This window comes from Bubalus kerabau, chromosome 4, assembly GCF_029407905.1.
Source record: "Bubalus kerabau isolate K-KA32 ecotype Philippines breed swamp buffalo chromosome 4, PCC_UOA_SB_1v2, whole genome shotgun sequence".
NCBI classification, from domain to species: Eukaryota; Metazoa; Chordata; class Mammalia; order Artiodactyla; family Bovidae; genus Bubalus; species Bubalus kerabau.
The window spans coordinates 131,612,479-131,634,957 of record NC_073627.1 but is presented as its reverse complement, the minus strand read 5'-3'; the positions used below and the strand labels follow the sequence as shown (position 1 = coordinate 131,634,957).

Sequence of the window (22,479 nt, the reverse complement as noted above, 5' to 3'; positions counted from 1 at the left end):
AGTAAAGCATCTTTTAATTTCATGTCTGCAGTCACCATCTGCAGTGATTTGGAGCCCAGAAAAAAGTCTGACACTGTTTCCACTGTTTCCCCATATATTTCCCATGAAGTGATGGGACCAGATGCCATGATCTTCATTTTCTGAATGTTGAGCTTTAAGCCTACTTTTTCACTCTCCACTTTCACTTTCATCAAGAGGCTTTTTATTTCTTCACTTTCTGCCATAAGGGTGGTATCATCTGCAGGTTATTGATATTTCTCCCGGCAATCTTGATTCCAGCTTGTGCTTCTTCCAGCCCAGTGTTTCTCATGATATACTCTGCATAGAAGTTAAATAAGCAGGGTGACAATATACAGCCTTGACGTACTCCTTTTCCTATTGGAACCAGTCTGTTGTTCTATGTCCAGTTCTAACTGTTGCTTCCTGACCTGCATACAAATTTCTCAAGAGGCAGGTCAGGTGGTCTGGTATTCCCGTCTCTTTCAGAAGTTTCCACAGTTTCTTGTGATCCACACAGTCAAAGGCTTTGGCATAGTCAATAAAGCAGAAATAGATGTTTTTCTGGAACTCGCTTGCTTTTTCCATGATCCAGCGGATGTTGGCAATTTGATCTCTGGTTCCTCTGCCTTTTCTAAAACCAGCTTGAACATCTGGAAGTTCACAGTTCACGTATTGCTGAAACCTGGCTTGGAGAATTTTGAGCATTACCTTACTAGTATGTGAGATGAGTGCAATTGTGCTATAGTTTGAGCATTCTTTGGCATTGCCTTTCATTGGGATCAGAATGAAAACTGACCTTTTCCAGTCCTGTGGCCACTGCTGAGTTTTCCAAACTTGCTGGCATATTGAGTGCAACACTTTCACAGCATCATCTTTCAGGATGTGAAATAGCTCAACTGGAATTCCATCACCTCCACTAGCTTTGTTCGTAGTGAAGCTTTCTAAGGCCCACTTGACTTCACATTCCAAGATGTCTGGCTCTAGGTGAGTGATTACACCATTGTTATTATCTTGGTTGTGAAGATCTTTTTTGTACAGTTCTTCTGTGTATTCTTGCCACCTCTGCTTAATATCTTCTGCTTCTGTTAGGTCCATACCATTTCTGTCCTTAATAGAGCCCATCTTGGCATGAAATGTTCCCTTGGTATCTCTAATTTTCTTGAAGAGATCTCTAGTCTTTCCCATTTTGAAGTTTTCCTCTATTTCTTTGCATTGATCACTGAGGAAGGCTTTCTTATCTCTCCTTGCTATTCTTTGGAACTCTGCATTCAGATGCTTATATCTTTCCTTTTCTCCTTTGCTTTTTGCTTCTGTTATTTTCACAGCTATTTGTAAGGCCTGCTCAGACGGCCATTTTGCTTTTTTGCATTTCTTTTCCATGGGGATGGTCTTGATCCCTGTCTCCTGTACAATGTCATGAACCTCAGTCCATAGTTCATCTGGCACTCTATCAGATCTAGTCCCTTAAATCTATTTCTCACTTCCACTGTATAATCATAAGGGATTTGATTTAGGTCATACCTGAATGGTCTAGTGGTTTTCCCCACTTTCTTCAATTTAAGTCTGAATTTGGCAATAAGGACTTCATGATCTGAGCCACAGTCAGCTCCCGGTCTTGTTTTTGCTGACAGCGCCTAGCATGTAATAAATGACTCAGTGAAACATTTGTGGATTGAATGAATGACCTAACAAAAGAATGAAGAATGTTTGGACCACATGTTTGTAGACTCTCTTATGGGCATCCTGGGGAAGAATTACAGTTTAGCACAAGGAGGGCAGTCATAATTTTCTCTGGGCATATATGTATGAATATTTGTTCTGGACTGTTATCTTGCCAGATCCAGTGCTAGATACTAATTGGGAGATGATGATGAATGGAATGGTCTCTCACACATTTTCCCCTGGTCCCAGAGGGTGTACAGAAAAGGAAAACAATTCTCATCTTGAATTTTCTTCCAGTTCCTATGCTCTGTTAGTACTTCCATTTCTGGAAATCTGGGTTTTAGAGAGGTGGTGTTTTTATCAAAAAATCCTTTCCACACCATGATAAGCTCATTCTCAGTCCTGAAGAGTTTTTTGTAATAAGAGTATTCTTCTCTGAAGGTCAGAGAAGTGCATTGTCTTCCAGGTAAATTGATTTATCCATTTTTAGGATACAGTGAAGAACAAAACACAGATGACAGCAATTTTTAATGGAAATTCTTACATGATCAAATAACTAATATGTAAGAAAAAGTATGAATTACAGCATTTTTTCTTTTTATTTTCTATGGTTGTTTTTACTGACAGAATTTGATTTAAGGGATTGTATTATTTATATTTGAATTCTTTGTTTTTGCATAGAATTTGTTTTCTGAAAGATGTCTGCACCCACCATATTTTGAGTTATTTAATGAAGAAGGTTGTGACTCTTTTAATGTTTCTTTATAAAAGCGAATTGGTTCTGACTTGTCCAAAATGGGTTGCACTGATGTTATAGGAAGGTTGTATCTGCTCGAGTTAAGGGTTATAGTAGCTTCCCAGTGCTATTCTATACTTAGTCCTGTTTTTCCCCTCTCTTTGAATTTGTGGTTCATTATAATGCTTCTGGGAATACTAACAGTGAGATGTGCCTTGACTGATACTCAGCTTCAAGGGTCTTACAGTGCCTATCAGCCTCAGCTTATTTTCTCTGGGGACCTTTCATATCTCTTAGCTCCTGGCAGCTAACTGCAGACCTCTGTGTTTCTGCTGCCTGCCAGCTTAATGCAAAACTGAGAGTGAGAGCACTGGCCCCAGGGAGGAGAAGCGCTCTGGTCCCATGGCATTGGCACTTCAGGTGGGAGGCTGATTTGTCAATCTGGATCATAAATAGAAGGAACCTTGTGCCTGGTACATTACTTGTTTCTTGCTGTAGGAGACACACAGGTGTCCTAGGTGGTGCCAGTAGTAAAGAACCTGCCCGTCAAAGCAGGAGACTTGAGAGACGTGGGTTTGATCCCTGATTTGGGAAGATCCACTGGAGGAGGAAATGGCAACCCATTCCAGTATTCTTGCCTTGAGAATCCCATGGACAGAGGAACCTGGCAGGCTACAGTCCATGGGGTCACACAGAGTTGGATACGACTGAAGCAACTTAGCACACGTAGGAGACACATAGTTTGTGAAGGGCTTTGAGAATCTCCCAGTAGAAAGGCGGGTAAATGAAAGATTCAGCAAAAATACAGTAAGCTGTTACTGCAGAATTCCTTGCACATGAAATGGCAGTTGAGAACAGTAATGCCATAGAGAAGATATATCCTCTACTGAAGCTTCTATTTTTTGTGTAGAAATATCTATTCAAGCAGGACATACTTTTAAAAATTAACATCAATGTAGATTTCTAATGAGATTTTAGTTCCCCATTTCTCTAAAATCGGTAATTTGCATGTCAATACAAAATTCTCATGAATGAGCTTACTGTATTCACATTTGAGGGCCAAAAAATGTTGTACATGATTTAAAATGAATTTACTTGCTTGTTTGCAGAGTCAAAACTTGTTGTCTAAGGCCATGGTACTTCAACTTTAATATGAACAGAGTCACTAGGAGATCTTATAAAAATGGAGATTATGCTTCAGTAGGTGGGGTGGGGCCTGCATTTCTCCCCAGCTCTTCCATGATGCCACTTTGCTGGTTCAGGGACCACTGTTTGAATGCAAAGTTTGAAGTCATTGGGCTATAAGACAAACTCACTCACTGGAAATACTTTCTGTTTTGTAAACTCGTTTACTAAGACATTCTAATAAAACACAGTAAGGCCGAGGAAATGCTTTTGTTACTATACATCTGGCCAAAAGAAATATTTAATAACCTCTTCTGCCTGGTATTAAACTGTATTAGCTTCTGGTCCTGAAAGTCCCAAATCATTTATTTTCATGACTGAATTAACAGCCTTAAAATGGAACAATACAAGACATACTGGGTTTTTATCCACTATTGTAGCATAGCTATTTGTAAGTGTGAACATTCTCTGTGCTGAAGTGTCTGGAAGTCATGCCAGAGAATAGCTGAGGGAACTGGAAGAAGGTATTACTAGGGATTTGTGACAGCTCAAAGACAGCAATAGCAAGGGGTTTCTGTAGTAAGTAGAAAGATCACTTCTGAGTATCCTTCTAAATCTGAGTGTGTGTATCATCACCTAGTGTTGTGCTTTTCATCATTACATTATTAAAAACAAATTTTAAAATAGACTTATTTGATAACCTTGTTTTCCTCCAACATGTTAAAAATGTTTATTGACTGTTCCCATTTGTGAACCCCTTTTCCTTGGTTCTCACTTCTAACACCCTACCTCTAAATTCTCAGTTTATTATCACGATCTGCCCATTCATTCACTTAGTACATATATGAGTAATCATGTACTGGTAGGTACTGTAGTAGGTGATATGTGGGGTACGAAGTGGAATAAGGTACAATCTCTACTTTCAAGGTACTGAACGTCTCCTACAGGAGGTAAGGTAGAACAAATAATCTGTGTGAAAAATTAATATGTTAACAACCTAAGAAAGTGCTCTGAAGCTTCAGAGGAGAGAGAAATTAATTACTCTTGTCTGGGATCATCAGGAAGGCCTTCATATTGAAGATAGCATTTGAACTGGGTCTTGAAAACTAAATGCTTTCCTAGCTGTTTCAAGCAGAGGAAGCTACATGTGCAAAGTATGGAAGCAAGAGACTAAGATGTCACATTTTAGGAACTGCAAACACTGAAGACCCCTTGCATTCTTGGATTTGTAGCTTAGAGGATTTGGACCATTTGTGAATGATCCTTGAGCAGTCGTATAACAATTTTTCTAAGTTACTGATTTTACTGATTTTATCCCCTTCCTAAGAACCCAGTGTTTCAAGTCAATGCCTAAGGCTAGTGATTGGTTTAGCTTAGCATTCATATCTTGGTCCATCTTTATTTTTCCCTATTCATCTCTCATTCCACTCTCATTTTACCGCATGTTATATGGGAGGACATTATTAATGCTTATTAATAATTTAGGATTTGTAAAGAGATAGTTACAGTTGCTCCCAGTTACCAAGAGTCTACTAAATGGGCTGACCATATATAATATATAATTTATTGTCCAAACTGGGACCCTTCTGAAAGAGAGTGGTGCTATTAATAATATTCCAGGGCAAAAAGCATATACTAGATTTGTCTCAAGCAACCTAGAGTATCTGACCAACTAAAATGTATGGTCAGTGTTAACTATACTTCATGTTACTTGGAGTATAGAATATGAATGGGAAGCAGTATGATGTGATTTAGGAATGCTATACTAAGTCACTTCAGTGGTGGCCGACTCTGTGCGACCCCATAGACGGCAGCCCACCAGGCTCCCCCGTCCCTGGGATTCTCCAGGCAAGAACACTGGAGTGGGCTGCCATTTCCTTCTCCAGTGCATGAAAGTGAAAAGTGAAAGGGAAGTCGCTCAGTCGTGTCCGACTCTTAGCGACCCCATGGACTGCAGCCCACCAGGCTCCTCCGTCCATGGGATTTTCCAAGCAAGGGTACTGGAGTGGGGTGCCATTGCCTTCTCCGTTAGGAATGCTAGTGTGGGTACTTTGTGAATGGTCCTAAATGCAAGCTAAGGAGTTAGGCTTTTATGCTGTAGACAGTGAAAAACCATTGGAGATTTTTTTTTTAGGGGCAGAGGAATCGATATATGCAAAGCAGAATTCAAAAAGATTTAGTCTGGACTCTGTGGGTAGATTGGATTGAAGGGAGATACTGATTCAGGGAGTGTCATTTAAGGCTCTTTTCAAATAGTAACCACTCAAATGGTTTTAATGTACTAGGAAAATGTATTTATTTATTTTAAAAATTATGCTGAGAATTTTAATAGTTCACTTCCAACATGTATTATTATTGATGTTAGTTGTACTTCTAAAGAAGATCCTGTTGGGTTGACATCTTGTTCAGTTGATGTTTTTTTCGAAAGAGGAATTGCATTAGGGCTTAGCAGTGAGTGCCAGAGCATTTTATATGTATTAGTATTATAGCATTTTTACATGTTAACACTGTAACATAAGTTTGACCTCACGTTGAGAGAAGGTAAATAATAAATCTTCCCAAGATTTATTTCCAAAATACTTTTTTAAAATCATGTAACTAACTTTTCATTGTATCTTTTTTAAAATTTATATCTAATCTAGAGAGAATTTTAATTTTGCAGTAACTCCCATTTCCCTAACCTACATTTGTCCTTTTTCTATGCTTGCAGAGCAGGTTGGGCTTTTCGAGGTGGGGGGAAGGGCATTTTCTGCCAGGAAAACCAGACAAAGCAATATGGAAGAAGGAATTAATCTTTGAAGGATTGATTATGCAGTAGTGGAAAAGAGAAAAGTAACTGGCTACTGAGTGGCTTAACAATTGCTGTGGAAATACAGCTAGTGCACTGGTTTCACCAGCCAGTTGGGGGGCCATAAAGGGTGCAGAGACATTAAAGGAAAGGCAAGCTTTTCAGTTCCCAAAGATATCTCAGTATTTAAAAACCATCTAATGAAGAAAATATTCTTTACTTGCTGAAGAAGAATCTCCTATTTATTAATTAAAAAAAATTTTATACAGTTTGAGAGGCTACTTTCCATTTACAGTTACTGCAAAATACTGGCTGTGTTATACAATATTTCCTGTGTTATACAATATATCCTTGAACTTGCTTAAGCTTGAGCTTACAGCCAATATAAGATGATTGGCAATGCTTCTTAATTTTCTTGGCAAGAAAATGAGCTAATGAACTGGAGAGAATGACCAATTTGTAAAATATTTCAGAAATTTGTGTCTGTATATTTATATATGTTGTAATATTTCATCATTAGAGGCTAAATTCTCCAGGACTATTAAGATCTATTGAAGATTTCTATGTAGGCTTTTGTTGTTTCTTTAAGAAAAAATTAAAAGTTAACTTCAAGTGTAAATTTTAAAAAATTATTTTCGTCCTTCTTTCCTGATTTAGAGCTACTTGTCTGTATTTTACTTAAGCACTATAGCATTTGACACATAAAGATGTTTCCCCAGGAGAATCTTGTTTCTGCCCATGGCTGACATGAAAAGAAACAATTTGTCAGAGTAGTGGGGCTTGCTAACAATTCAAATAAACAACCTGTCTTTCCCTTCATACTGTGTATTAATAGAAATGTTAATGATAAAGTGCCTCCTTTACACCCTACAGTGAGGAGAGATTACTGGGTCAGAGACAGTGTTCTTGCTTTGGGCCCCCTTAAACACAGCTGTTAGCAGAATCTGTCTTAGCAGTTGCATGCTCATTGGCACTGTGCTTCTTATGTAATAGTTATCTGCTTAATACAGCCAAATTGATTGTGCCTAATTTTTGTCACTCTCTAGCTTGTAAAAAGCAATTAAGTTTAGAATATGCTTCTCTGTAAACATGTATTTTGATGGGCGGTGACCAACTCTTCAAAAATGGGCTTCCTTGGCTTACACAGCTGAAGATCATGATCATATCTGTGTGACTCACTTTTTTCTCCAATCCTTACCGCCACCACTAGTTTGAGAGCTCTTGAGATAGAGCGTGCATATTATGCCTTACGCTTTTGTGCCCTCAGCACCTAGCAGACACTGTCAGTGACTATTGAGTTATTTAATGACTTGACTTTGATAATGACCAGCTTTGTTGCTCTATGATATTTTTATGTGATCTCTTGAATTTTTTTCAACATACAATCCATTCTAAAATCTTGCTGTATCAATACTGTTGTTAGAAACAAGACCACAGACCCCAAGTAGAGTTATTTTGCTAAGCTCCACATCACCAACCATGGCTTCACTTAATTACATTTGAGGCTTTTCCAGAAATGAACTCTAAACCAGTCAATCAGGAGTCATCTGATTAGCAATTGTTAGGTGATCTGCCAGGTAGACCCACTACCATCCTCTAAAGGAAAGTAAATTTGCAATAACCAACCAACTTTTTTTCCTTTGCCTAGTATAATGTCTTTGTTACTTCTCCGCTCTGCCTGTAAGAGTCTTTCATTTTGTACAGCTCCTTGAAGCGCTTTTCTCTTCTGCTAGATTGGATGCTGTGTGATTCAAATTTATTTCTGCTCATACACCCTTAAACATTTTATTGTGCCTCAGTTTATCTTCAAAAAGTTTAATATAGTTGTCTAGAGCTAGTCATACACTGATGTGGGAAAAGATTTGTTAATTGTGGTAAGGGTAGTAAGTAATGACTAGTGAGGGAAATCTGAGCTTTCCAGTTGATTTTCAAGGTATTGAAAATAGTGAGATTAGTATATAAGTAAAATATTCAGGGATTTTTAATTATCTGGCTTGCTTTTAGGAGAGTATAATTTATTGGTTGGGAGGCCTGGTGATTCATGGGGTCGCAGAGTCAGACATGACTGAGCGACTGAACTGAACTAAACAGAAATAATGTCAGCTATTGACCACTGGTATGGTAACTTGAAAATAAGACTAGTAGTATTCTCAGGCTTTTTCTAAGAAAAGAATGAATTTATAGAAATATTTCAAATAATTACAGGCTTATTTAGCTACATCAGTGTGTGTCTTTATATTACTTAGAAACTGAGTGTTGGTGAATTATAAAATTTTAAATTGTAACTGTTGTGAGTACCAAAAGCGTCCGTGAAATGAGCGAGCAGAAGAATGTCTTTGGTACCTTGATCAGGGTCTAATGTTAGTTGTCATTTGATAAAGAGCAGTGGTTCAGTGAATGGATTTCCACACATAAACAGGATTGAACCAAAAACTGTCCAGATATCAAATGGAAGCACTTTAAATATCCATTGACAGAGGAATGGATGAAGATGTGGTGTATGTATACAATGGAATATTACTCAGCCATGAAAAAGAATGAGCAGTGCCAATTGCAGCAACATGGATGGACCTAGAGATTGTCACACTAAGTAAAATAAGTCAGACAGAGAAAGATGGAGATCATATGATATCGCTTATATGTGAAACCTAAAGTGGTACAAATGGAACTTATTTACAAAACAGAAATAGAGTCACAGATGTAGAAAACAAACTTATGGTTACCAGGAGGGCAGGGGAAGATAATTGGGAGACTGGGACTGACATATATATACTACTATATGTAAAATAGATAACTAAGGGAATTTGCTGGTGGTACAGTGGTCAGGATGCTCCACTTCCACTGCAGGGGACATGGGTTTGATCTCTGATCAGGAAACTAAGAATCCCACATGCCACACTGCATGGCAAAAAAAAAAACAAAAAAGAATTGGGGGAAAAAAAAAGATAACAAATAAGTACCTAATGCTTAGCACAGGGAACTCTTTTCAATACTCTGTAATGGCTTATATGGAAAAAGAATCTGAAACAGGGAAAGACTAGAGATCTCTTCAAAAAAATTGGAGATATCAAGGTAATAGTTCAAGGATGGGCATGGTAAAGAAGAGGAATGTTAAGGACCTAACAGAAGCACAAGAGATTAAGAAAAAGTGATAAGAATACACAGAAGAACTATGCAAAAAAGGTCTTCATGATAACCAGATAACCACGATGGTGTGGTCAGTCACCTCGAGCCAAACATCCTGGAGTATGAAGTCAAGTGGGCCTTAGGAAGCATTACTACAAACAAAGCTAGTGGGGGTGATGGAATTCCAGCTGAGCTATTTCAAATCCTAAAAGATGATGCCGTTAAAGTGTTACCCTCAGTATGGCAGCAAATTTGGAAAACTCAGCAGTAGCCACAGGACTGGAAAAGGTCAGTTTACTTTCCAATGCTGAAGAATGTTCAAACTATCACACAAGGGCGCTCATTTCACATGCTAGCAAGGTTATGCTCAAGATCCTTCAAGCTAGGCTTCAGCAACCAAGAACTTCCAGATGTACAAGCAAATTTCGAGGAGGCAGAGGAACCAGAAATCAAATCGCCAACAATTCATTGGATCATGGAGAAAGCAAGGAAGTTCCAGAAAAACATATACTAAAGTCTATACTAAAACATATGCTAAACATATAACATATACATAAAACATATAAAACATACTAAAAACTATACTAAAGTCTTTGTGTGGATCACAATAAACGGTGGAAAATTCTGAAAGAGATGGAAATACCAGACAACCTTCCCTGCCTCCTGAGAAACCTGTATGCAGGTCAAGAAGCAACAGTTAGAACCAGACATGGGACAACAGACTGGTTCAAAATTAGTAAAGGAGTATGTCAAGGCTATATATTGTCAACCCTGCTTATTTAACTTACATGCAGAGTACATCATGCAAAATGCTAGGCTGGATGAAGCTTAAGCTGGACTTAAGACTGTCAGGAGGAATATCAACAATCTCAGATACACAGATGATAGCACTCTAAAGGCAGAAAGTGAAGGGGCACTAAAGGGCCTCTTGATGAGAGTGAAAGAAGAGAGTGAAAAAGCTGGCTTAAAACTCAACATTCAGAAAACTAAGAGTGTCGCATCTGGTCCCATCACTTCATGGCAAATAGATGGGGGGAAAAATGAAAGCAGTGACAGATTTTATTTTGGGGGGCTCCAAAATCATTGCAGATGGTGACTGCAGCCATGAAATTAAGACATTTCCTCCTTGGAAAGAAGACTATGACAAACCTAGACAGTATATTAAAAAACAGAGACAACACTTTGCCAACAAAGTTCCATGTAGTCAAAACTAGGGTTTTTCCAGTAGTTATGTATGGTTGTGAGAGTTGGACCATAAAGAAGGCAGAGTGCCGAAGAATTGATGCTTTCAAATTGTGGTGCTGGAGAAGACTCCTGAGAGTCCCTCGGACTGCAAGGAGATCAAACTAGTCAATCCTAAAGGAAATCAGTCCTGAATATTCATTGGAAGGACTGATGCACATCAACATGCACAGTCCTGTTTGTACTTTTGGGCCATAGGTAATGTTTCAAATTTTTTATTACAGCTTGCTGCCAAAGCAGATGTGTGTCTCTTTTTGAAATGAAATACTCAATTTCTCCCTTTATCCTCTATGCTGATTTTTGTATGTATTCATTCCTTGGTTGAGTTTATTTTTCATGGGCTTGTTCACCAATCTCACCAAATATGATGCTGAAACATCTCTCTTTCACTCATTGTATATTATCAAATTACTTATTGACTTTGATGCCATACATGATTTGTTTGATTTTGTCTTTGTTATTTAATGCTTGTTTCTCCATTAGAAGTAAACTTTGAGTGCAGAAACAAAGATAAAAACACATAGTGTATTAAAGATGGAACCTAAAAATAAAATACACTAAACATTCAGTTCAGTTCAGTGGCTCAGTCGTATCCGACTCTGCGACCCCATGAATTGCAGCACGCCAGGCCTCCCTGTCCATCACCAACTCCCAGAGTTCACTCAGACTCATGTCCATCGAGTCGGTAATGCCATCCAGCCATCTCATCCTCTGTCATCCCCTTCTCCTCCTGCCCTCAATCCCTCCCAGCATCAGAGTCTTTTCCAATGAGTCAGCTCTTCCCATGAGGTGGCCAAAGTATTGGAGTTTCAGCTTTAGCATCAGTCCTTCCAAAAAACACCCAGGACTGATCTCCTTTAGAATGGACTGGTTGGATCTCCTTGCGGTCCAAGGGACTCTCAAGAGTCTTCTCCAACACCACAGTTCAATAGCATCAATTTTTCGGCGCTCAGCTTTCTTCACAGTCCAACTCTCACATCCATATATGACTACTGGAAAAACCATAGCCTTGACTAGACGGACCTTTGTTGGCAAAGCAATGTCTCTGCCTTTTAATATGCTATCTAGGTTGGTCATAACTTTCCTTCCAAGGAGTAAGCGTCTTTTAATTTCATGGCTGCAGTCACCATCTGCAGTGATTTTGGAGCCCAGAAAAATAAAGTCTGACACTGTTTCCACTGTTTTCCCATCTATTTCCCATGAAGTGATGGAACCAGATGCCATGATCTTAGTTTTCTGAATGTTGAGCTTTAAGCCAACTTTTTCACTCTCCTCTTTCACTTTCATCAAGAGGCTCTTTAGTTCTTCTTTGCTTTCTGCCATAAGGGTGGTGTCATCTGCATATCTGAGGTTATTGATATTTCTCCCAGAAATCTTGATTCCAGCTTGTGCTTCCTCCAGCCCAGCGTTTCTCATGATGTACTCTGCATAGAAGTTAAATAAGTAGGGTGACAATATACAGCCTTGACATACTCCTTTTCCTATTTGGAACCAGTCTGTTGTTCCAGGTCCAGTTCTAACTGTTGCTTCCTGACCTGCATACAGGTTTCTCAAGAGGCAGGTCAGGTGGTCTGGTACTCCCATCTCTTTCAGAATTTTCCACAGTTTATTGTGAGCCACACAGTCAAAGGCTTTGGCATAGTCAGTAAAGCAGAAATAGATGTTTTTCTGGAACTCTCTTGCTTTTTCGATGATCCAGTGGATGTTGGCAATTTGATCTCTGGTTCCTCTGCCTTTTCTAAAACCAGCTTGAACATCTGGTAGTTCACGGTTCACGTATTGCTGAAGCCTGCCTTGGAGAATTTTGAGCATTACTTTACTAGCATGTGAGATGACATTACTTTTTAAATAATACAACTTCTTAAAATCTAAGTAAGCAGTTGTTAGTTTAGTTTAAAATCATGCCTTTTCTTTGTTTTGTAGATGGCAATCTGAAATTTTCTTTGAATTTAGTGTCTTAGACATGTTCAAGTGGACACACTTATTTTACCTACTCTTACTCTCTTCTTTATAGCCTCTCACCTTCACATTGTTAAACCACCTGCATTTGAAGACCAGGCAAGAAGGGCTTTTGGTTAACAATTTGAAAAGTCTTTCTTGAATTCTTCTTTTCAGTATTTTGTTCTGTCTTAGAAGCATGGTGGGTTAGAATCAGCAAACTTAGCCTCGGTTTTATATTCTTTCAAGACTGTTAATAATCTGGCAATTTTTTTTCTAATGACAGCAGAGATAAAGTTGTTGAGAATATTAATTTAAAAGACTGAGTACATTTTTAATTTTGAAAATTGTTTAGAAACAGTTTCTTTTATGTATTTAGAAAGAAATAGAGGAAATCTGTTGAACCCCGTTTCCAGGCTTGAGAAGTTGTACTGCTATTTCAGTGATCCCATGAAGAGTTAGAGTAGATAATAAAGATTAAAACCAACTGGTAATTTTGTAACTAGTAGAACCAACTTAGTTTGTGAATTTTCTTTTTAGACTTTTAGCATCATTTGCCTTTTGTAGAAACATTTATTAATTTTTGCATTTTTTTAAATTTCCAGGTAACTTGGGTTTTTACTCCTGTAACAGCTGAAATAATAAGTCTTGATACAGAGAATATAGATGACATTTTAAGTAAGTACCTTCATATTTTTAAAGTATACTTTCTTTTCTATTAAAAATTAGTTTATATACAAAAACAAAATAAAATCTCAGTTACCTAAAACAGTTGAGGAGCCAGCATTCTGATTAATTCCATGGTGTCTGTGTGTGTGTTTGTGTGTGTGTGTGTCTGTGTGTCTGTGTGCATATGTATTTAACTAAGCACTTTTCATTTTAGTTTTTGGTAAAATTTCTTAAAATGTGTAAGTCTGCTTTCCTGTGTTACAGGTAAACTTTTAGTCTTGTTTTGTTTCTTTGCCTTGTCATAAATACCACTCTTAGAGTATTTTGTGGCTTAAAGACCAGCAGTTTCCACTGTGCAGTATTATGTTAATGACCTTAGGACACAGTCTACAATTTTTTTGTATATGTGTCTTTTTTAGCTTTTAACTATATCATGTACTCTGATCTCTTCTTTTGTCATTGATCCAATTAAGTTTAGTAAGTATTTTTGCTTGTTTGTTGACAGTGTGATTGTAGATTCAAATAATTCAGGGGAAGACATTTCTTCTTGTTTTTAAAAGAAGTAGAGGGAAGGTGAAAATGTGGTTAATCAGAAAATCACAACTTAGGAGATTTAAGAAAATGTACTGTGGATAAATGATGTCTTTTTTTTTTTTTTTAATACTTCATTTCACCCACTGATTTGAGCAAAACTAAAAATAATGAGAGATAAAAGGATTATTCATTGACCATCATATGTTGTCTTGTTTCCTTGGAACTGGTTTTAAATGCTAGAAAGTCTGCTCCCACATTGTGGGATTTCTTGAGAGAAACTTTAGCCTAGATCAGTGTCACATGGAGGACTTAAAATACCAGTATTGATAGGCCTGCCCCCAGTTCCTGATAGAAATCGCTAGACCCAACCTAAGAATTTGCATTTCTGCAAGTTCCAGTGTGATGCTGGTGCTTCTGGTCCCAGGAACCACAGTTCGAGAACCACACTGTGTTAGTGAATAGTACGTGGACAGAAAGTGCCTCAAAGATATCAAATAAAAAAGGAAATAGAGAATTGAAACTCGCAAATCATCTTCACTCCTTTCATCTTTCACATTCTAGAATATCTTTGTGGGTATGATTTGTGTGTGTGTGTGTGTGTGTGCACATGCATGCAGTTTACTGAGTACTGAGTTTTTGTTAGATTTAGGCAAAAGGAACAGATACCTTTCTCCTGTCTTCACATCTGGATATGCAAATAATACTGAGTTATATTTTGCAACAGAGAATAAATGTTAAACGGGTAGGAACCAGAAAAGGTACATCTTATGCAACACTGTTATTTGTAGATTACTTGTTGCTACTAGGTGGCATCTGAGTTTTAGAAATAGCTTAGTTATACACGTCTGTTCTCTGAAATAGGATTTTATTGGTTGGCCAAAAAGTTTGTTTGGGTTTTTCGGTAACATCTTAAGGAAAAACCAAATGAACTTTTTGGCCAATGCAATATTTGCAGAGCTAATTCTCAGTTATTCATGAATGTGGAAGGTCAAAAAATGGATTAATAAAAGCCAGATCACTCCACTTCACTTTTTATGAGAGTAGGCTATTTAGTAGCTTACTTGCCTGATCTGAGCTTGATTCTCTGTTTATTTTATATTCATTCAGTGGAGGTATTAAGATGGTGGATGTAGAGAAAAGGAATAGGGGCTCCCACAAATTATGTAAGCCATTTTTGATGCTATGTACAGGTTTCTGAATGAGAGATAACTTAATAGTTACTGTGTATTTTTCTTGAGCCTTTAAAATAGAAAAGGCTATGATGGAAACCATTATCTTGAATTATGTCATAATTACGTAGACATAAGTAACTTAGGTTGTTTGGTTTTGTTTTTCAATTTCAGACAATGCTGATGTTGCTTTAGTAAATTTTTATGCTGATTGGTAAGTAATATCTTATTTTGGTGGGGAGGGGTACATCATTAAGGGTTTTGGGGTTATTTTGTTTTTTGCTTTTAACTTTCTAGAGGTGATTTTTCTTTGCTAGAAAGGAGTAAGTAGGGAAGCCTCTTTCTTCTGTAAGACAGTACTCCATAAACAAAATTAATAATTCAGGTTCATTTATTTACAGATGAAGCAACTTAATTTGGTGAGCATTTGTTTTAAGAGAGAAAATATACTGATTCCATCATCCCACATTTTAAAATAAAAGCAGGTTACAGAATAACTCAGATTTCTGTCTTTGTCTGTCTGTCTCTCTTTGTCTCTCAGTCTCTCTCTCACACATGCACACACATACGTACATATTGCAGTTCTCTATTTTTCCTTACTGAGGAAGTAAGGCAGTGTTTGGAGGTGAGGATGTGGGTATGGCAGATTTAGAAGGAAAAATAATGTTGATATTTTGTAACGCATACCATCTACTACTACTTCTAGGAAGCCTTTACTCCTTTCCCTGTCTAAATCGGATTCTGTCTTGTCTGTTCACGTAGTTCCCTATGTCCCACATTCTACTACATTGTTTTGTCTTCAATCTCTGTGTTCCAGCAAACCAGTTTTGAGGGCAGAGATAAAGTTTTTCTTAGTGTTCCCAGCATTGAGCACAAGGGCACAGTATATTGTAGATGTTAAAGAATGTGGCATGGGGATAGGAAGAGGGGCACTTCAGCTGGAGAGAAGTTCGAAACAACTCACATCATCCTTATTCCCAGACAGTCTGTATCTTATATGACCCTCTTAGGCTTCCCACCTAGCAGGTGCCTCTGCCCCTACTTCAAGCCACACATAGTCCTACAGTTTACCTAGATATCTATTAACAGTCTTAGTTTATTGCCTCTGCTTCTGGTCTTATATGTCTCCATTCTTTTTGCTGCAAAGTAAGCCAGAGTAGTCTTTCCTAAAGTGCAAATTAGATTAGTTTACACCTCATCTTAAAAACCTTAAATGTTTTCCATTACTTTTATGTGAGTCCCTTACCTTGGCCTGGAAGGCCCCTGGTGGCCCTGTTCCTTCCTACCTCTGCTGCTGTATCTCTTGCCTCTCCATTCCCATATTCTGTTCTGTTATGCTTCTGTAATATTCTGTATTCTTTCATCACTGACCTTTAATCATGGTATTTCTCTGTCTGAATGGATCTCTCTTGTTTACTTCATTAAGTCTGAACCATCCTTCAAGTCTTAAGATTAGACGCCACTTTCTCCAGGCCACCTTCCTACATCATGCCCCTACCCCTACTCTCAAGTACAGTTAGGAACCCTTTCTATATCTGCTCATAACCCTGCATACTTAGCCAGTCATAACACTTGTATGCCATGGTTTAGTTGGTGCCTCTCTCCTATATCATTAACTTTGTGAAAAGTTACCATATCTATCTTTTTTTCAACATGAATCACCAAGCACTTTGCATGACAGTTGGCAGATAAGTGCATAGTAAATATTTACTGAATCAACAATGTATAGTATCTGTATTTAAAGAACTTCAGTAGAATGTTGAAGATATACAGAGAAAATACCATTTATAAAATGTACAACAGAAGATAGCAGTTTCCGAAGTAAATTAGGATTGTCCAGATGTAACATTCAGAGAAGGCGATGGCACCCCACTCCAGTACTCTTACCTGGAAAATCCCATGGGCGGAGGAGCCTGGTAGGCTGCAGTCCATGGGGTCGATAAGAGTCGGACACGACTGAGCAACTTCACTTTCACTTTTCACTTTCATGCATTGGAGAAGGAAATGGCAACCCACTCCAGTGTTCTTGCATGGAGAATCTCAGGGACGGCGGAGCATGGTGGGCTGCCGTCTACAGGGTTGCACAGAGTCGGACACAACTGAAGCGACTTAGCAGCAGCAGCATATGTAACATTAACCACAGAATGTGGTAGAAAATTATTGAATTCAGTCCACTCTAAAAGTAAACAGATTCAGAGGAATATTTTCCCATACTTACCTGACTATATTGTGGCAGAGTTGAAACTGTTGGGTTGGCCAAAAGGTTCATTTGGGTTTTTCCATAAGATGTTGCAGAAAACCCGAATTAACTTTTTGGCCAATCCAGTAGAATGCAGTTACCTTGATGGAGGGGTTTTGTGTGTTGTAAGAAAGAGAAATAGAACATGCCACCAACTGTTGTGAAAAAGCAGATTGAAAATGTGGACTAACTGCAGTTATTTGAGAAACATACTACCAAAGAATACTTGGAGTTGTACGTAAGTTTTATGCTGTTTTATTCAATGGAAAAAAACGTGGATAACTTGACATAGGACTTAGACTTACACTGCGTGGCCTCAAAGTCAGGATTCTGAGTGTCCTTTGGGAGTTACAGATGTGGCACAGCTTAAGGAAGAATTCTCTAATAGAGTTGCCTAAAAATATACCTGAAAGGACAGTAAACCAAAGTAGAACTTAATAATGCTGTTATGTGCCAGGTTCTTTACATATATTGTTTTTAATGCTCAGAACTACTCTCCAGGTAGGTATTATAATTTCCATTTTAGATTGAGGAAATTGAGGCTCAGAGAGGTCGTACAGCTAGTAAGTGGTGGAACTGGGATTTAACCTCAAGTATGTCTGACTCTGAAGCTTATTTGTTTTCCCACTAAGTTATACTAGTTCAGTTCAGTTCAGTCGCTCAGTCATGTCCGACTCTTTGCTACCCCATGTTATACTAGTAAGTGTCCTTAAATTGTCCCCTCAAAGACTTTTGCCCCATTTGGTTGATTTGTAAAGGGCTGATTTCAAGTACTAGATACGGAGATTGGATTCAGATGACTCTTCAGTTCAGTTCAGTCGCTCAGTCGTGTCCGACTCCTTGCGACCCCATGAATTGCAGCACTCCAGGCCTCCCTGTCCATCACCAACTCCTGGAGTTCACCCAAACTCATGTCCATTGAGTCGGTGATGCCATCCAGCCATCTCATCCTCTGTCGTCCCTTTCTCCTCCTGCCCCCAGTCCCTCCCAGCATCAGAGTCTTCTCCAATGAGTCAACTCTTCGCATGAGGTGGCCAAAGTATTGGAGTTTCAGCTTTAGCATCAGTCCTTCCAAAGAACACCCAGGACTGATCTCCTTCAGAATGGACTGGTTGGATCTCCTTGCAGTCCAAGGGACTCACAAGAGTCTTCTCCAACACCACAGTTCCAAGACCCTGTTAATAGATCTGTTTGCTTTGGTTGTGTCACTTTTGTAAATGTAACTTTATATTGGAATTGAAGTTTTATTTTATCTTCCCCTTTCACCTTTTGGTATTACAACTGATCTTGTTTTAAACATGAATCTGTGCATAAGTGCTTATTGAACAACAAACTGGACAATCCAGAAAGGAGTCCTTAATATCTCTCTTTTCTTGCCCTTAAGTCAGGATTCTTTACTAAGCCATATCCTAATTTCTTCAAGAAATCATCATGCAATCCTTACCCCTTGCCTCCCTGGCCCTCTAGAATCCTATCTTTAGCAAACTGTGGGAACCCAGAAACCTGTGACCCTAGCCTGTCCAGTTCCTCCATCCTACCAATTTATTCATTTAACAGAAATCTACTGAAATGCTTATTAGAATATGTAGTCTCAGAATAAGACACGGTCCCTGATGTCTGCAGACCCTACCCACCTATCCCAGATTGGAGAGATTTAAGAATGCTAGAAGAGGAAAGAGCCACTTGAAAGCAAGAGACTGAAGCTACAGATTGTGTCTCCTTGGTATTTTCTAGGACATCTCCTTAGGAAGTCAGGTGAGTGGGCTAGAAGAGTTACATACAAAGAAAAATAGGGAGGAAGTATAAAGTTTGTATCCTGTCATAGACTTTATATTTTTCTTAAATTATAATTAATATGTATGACCTAATTGCACTTCCCTGGCTCAGACAGTAAAGAATCTGCTTGCAATGCAGGAGATGTAGGTTCGATCCCTGGGTTGAGAAGATCCCCTGGAGAAAGGAATGGTTACTCACTCCAGTATTCTTGCCTGGAGAATTCCATGGACAGAGGAGCCTGGTGGGCTACAGTCCATGGGGTTGCAAAGAGGCAGACACGACTGAGTGACTAAAACTTTCTTTCTTTGACCTAATTACATGTGGATTAGAGTTCACAGGCTTCATTTAGGTACATTTCTTGATGGAAAAGGGCTCTGGAAGCAATAGTAGGAATTATAGTTGTGTTCTTCTTGTTGTTGTTAATAAACACTCAATATCTTTTTCATATGAAAATAACCATTCTAGCCCACCTGCTTGTGTGCTGATTCTGATTCTTCTCTTTCTCATCAGGTGCCTTTAATGACTAAGAGGATACATTTGTGAAGTAGTTGGCTTGATCAAGGGGCAGTCAGAATTAGAAGTCTCATGTTTCTACAATATTGTGGGGTTTGTGGCCCCTTTTAAAAGTAAAGGCAGAGCAAAAAACTACAGACAGAGAAAACATGGACAGGAAGTCTCCTTTGAGAATTAAAAAATTTTGCTCCTGAACTTAGTATGTTTAATAGCTTATACATACAAAAGCCTATTTGAACGAGAGGTAAATTTTGAGAGGAAACAGTTCAGTCTACACCATATGCCATTTTCATATTAACTTGCCTATGAGATTTGATTGAATTTGTCAGGTGAATCAGTCTAATATTGGCAATAAACTTATCATTTTAAAGACTTTGTAGTCTAAAAATATGTTCATTATTCAGAGAAGCTAATTTCCTTTATAAATGCCTGAGACTTAGTAATTACAGATCCAAGTAGATACATTTTAGAGGACTTATCTCACACTTGTTTCATTGCCTCTGTGAGAGATCCATCTTTAAATTATTTGTCTGAAATGGAATAGTCTTTGAATTTCAAATTGTTTTCATCTCCAGTGAATGACATCAGGAATCCTGAATTAACAGTGTGATTGTTAATTCTGTTTATTGTACATATAATAAATACTAAATATAAACAGATAACAACAAAAATAAAATTTTATTGCTTCTACTTTTCAGTTTTAATTGGTATCCTTTTCTGTGCGTAGGTGTCGTTTCAGCCAGATGTTGCACCCAATTTTTGAGGAAGCTTCCAATGTCATTAAGGAAGAATACCCAAATGCAAATCAAGTAGTCTTTGCCAGAGTTGATTGTGATCAGCACTGTAAGTACCTCATAGGAAGTCTGGAAGAAGCTGTCCTGTCCCCACCTCTCCTACACACACACACATATGCACACACTTTTTTTTTTAATGCTCTGTTTTAAGTAGAGAACAAGACAAAAATGCTCTTGACTTTGGTTAAAATATTAATATTTAATCTTTATGTATGGATACTTACAACACTACTTTCCATTTTGCCTGTGTGAAGGATTAAAAAAAACTTCTTTTTTTTTTCATTAAACTATAGTAGGGCAAGCATGCAGGTAGTAAATCATTGTGGTTTTCTACCAAAGCAAGTACCAAAATCAATAAATAAAATTGATATATAGGCTTAGGAAAGAAAACAATTTCTGTTAGTTTTAGAATCATGCAAAAATACCATTTATAGTCATTTCAAATAAAACAGTCTCAGATTTTTGTGTGGTTTCTCTTACATAAAAGATTCTACTAAGATGTCTTGAACTATCTTTGAGGTATAATTTGCTCTAGTTACTGATTAATTTTGAGAAACTTAGGTTAGTCCTACTTAGAACCCAACCTCTTGGATTTCATTTGTCTCACTGGTGCTTTCTTTGTAAAATCCTTATAATTTTCTGTATGCATGACAGATTTCTCCAGTGTGAGCCAGTGAGCTTGCTTTGAGGTTTCTTCCTGAGTGCTTCCATTATCCTTGAATTTAACTCTCTCATAGTGCCAAAGTCACTGCGCTTTGTAGTTCTGCTTCATTGTGTCTTGGTTGTCTCACCAATTGTAATGTCAGTTCTTCAAAGGCAGGAACTATTAGCTTTGTTTTTAAATCTCTCTTTTGTTCCGAAGTGGAGACCAAACTAATTCTTTGAATCTGAAGCATCTGAGTGTTTCTGGGTGACAAAGATAGCTCATTTAAAAAAGCTTGTTGTATTGAGTTATTGGTAAGTTGGCCTGAATTACAGAACATTCCTATTCTGCAAATTTCCTATCCTTTACATTTCACCTGACAAGACTGTGTGTGTGTGTGTGTGTGTCCGTGCACATGTTTGTATACACTCACTTTTCACTTTGCTGATGAGGAAATGGAAATAAAAAAGTGACTTAACCAATGTCATATAGCTTACTGTCTAGTCAGGGCAGAATTCGAATCCCGATCTCCTGACCAAATGCCTTCCCAGACCCATTTACTTATTTTCCATTCAGTTCAACAAATGGTTTGGGGATTTTCTGGTAAAGCCCTGTGCTAGGCAGAAACAGCTGACAGCAAAGTATTTCAAAATCTCCTAAACCATGCCCCACATATCTGTCTGCTGAGGTTCATAACTGTATAGGAGGAAGGGAGCAAGAAAAGGTTGTGAGTGCAAGCATGGCCTACATTCCCACCCTGCTTTTTGGATCTTTCCTCCCACCTTTCCCTGACAGAGAACATGAGGTTTTTGGTGTGGGCTCTCATTTCAAAATTTTCTATTCTTAATGTATTTAATTGGAACAGACAACAGCCCCTACTTTGATTGAATTTGGATTATAAGATCTGAAATTCTGCTCTCAAGCTTACAGTTATTAGAAAAGTTAACTTGTTTAACAATACATATCATTAATTCTAACAGATTCAGTTCAGTTCAGTTGCTCAGTCATGTCCGACTCTTTGCGACCCCATGAATCGCAGCACACCAGGCCTCCCTGTCCACCACCAACTCCCGGAGTTCACTCAGACTCACGTCCATCGAGCCCGTGATGCCATCCAGCCATCTCATCCTCTGTCGTCCCCTTCTCCTCCTGCCCCCAATCCCTCCCAGCATCACAGTCTTTTCCAATGAGTCAACTCTTCGCATGAGGTGGCCACAGTACTGGAGTTTCAGCTTTAGCATCATTCCTTCCAAAGAAATCCCAGGGCTCTTCTCCTTCAGAATGGACTGGTTGGATCTCCTTGCAGTCCCAGGGACTCTCAAGAGTCTTCTCCAACACCACAGTTCAAAAGCATCAATTCTTCAGTGCTCAGCCTTCTTCACAGGCTACGTGGGTTCAATCCCTAGGTCAGGAAGATCCCCTGAAAAAGGAAATGGTAACCCACTCCAGTATTGTTGCCTGAAGAATCCCATGCCAGAGGGGCCTGGGTAGGTGGCAGTCCATGGAGTCACAAAGAGACAGATTA

The 22,479-nt window shown here is 38.4% G+C and overlaps 1 protein-coding gene across 4 annotated transcripts in view; it reads left to right on the top strand.

Moving 5' to 3' along the window:
- Positions 1 to 22,479, top strand: part of ERP44 (endoplasmic reticulum protein 44) — a 94,969-nt gene that overhangs the window by 28,786 nt on the left and 43,704 nt on the right. For 2 of the 4 annotated variants that reach the window (XM_055578655.1, XM_055578654.1), the window contains exons 2-4: positions 13,223 to 13,295; positions 15,164 to 15,203; positions 20,245 to 20,360. The exons of 1 other annotated variant lie outside the window; for it this stretch is intronic. In XM_055578655.1, coding sequence (XP_055434630.1) covers positions 20,261 to 20,360 — 100 coding nt within the window. In that variant the 5' untranslated portion in view covers positions 13,223 to 13,295; positions 15,164 to 15,203; positions 20,245 to 20,260. Of the gene's footprint in view, positions 1 to 13,222; positions 13,296 to 15,163; positions 15,204 to 18,851; positions 18,984 to 20,244; positions 20,361 to 22,479 lie in introns of those variants that run through there. One more of the 4 variants, XM_055578656.1, reaches the window with a different exon arrangement.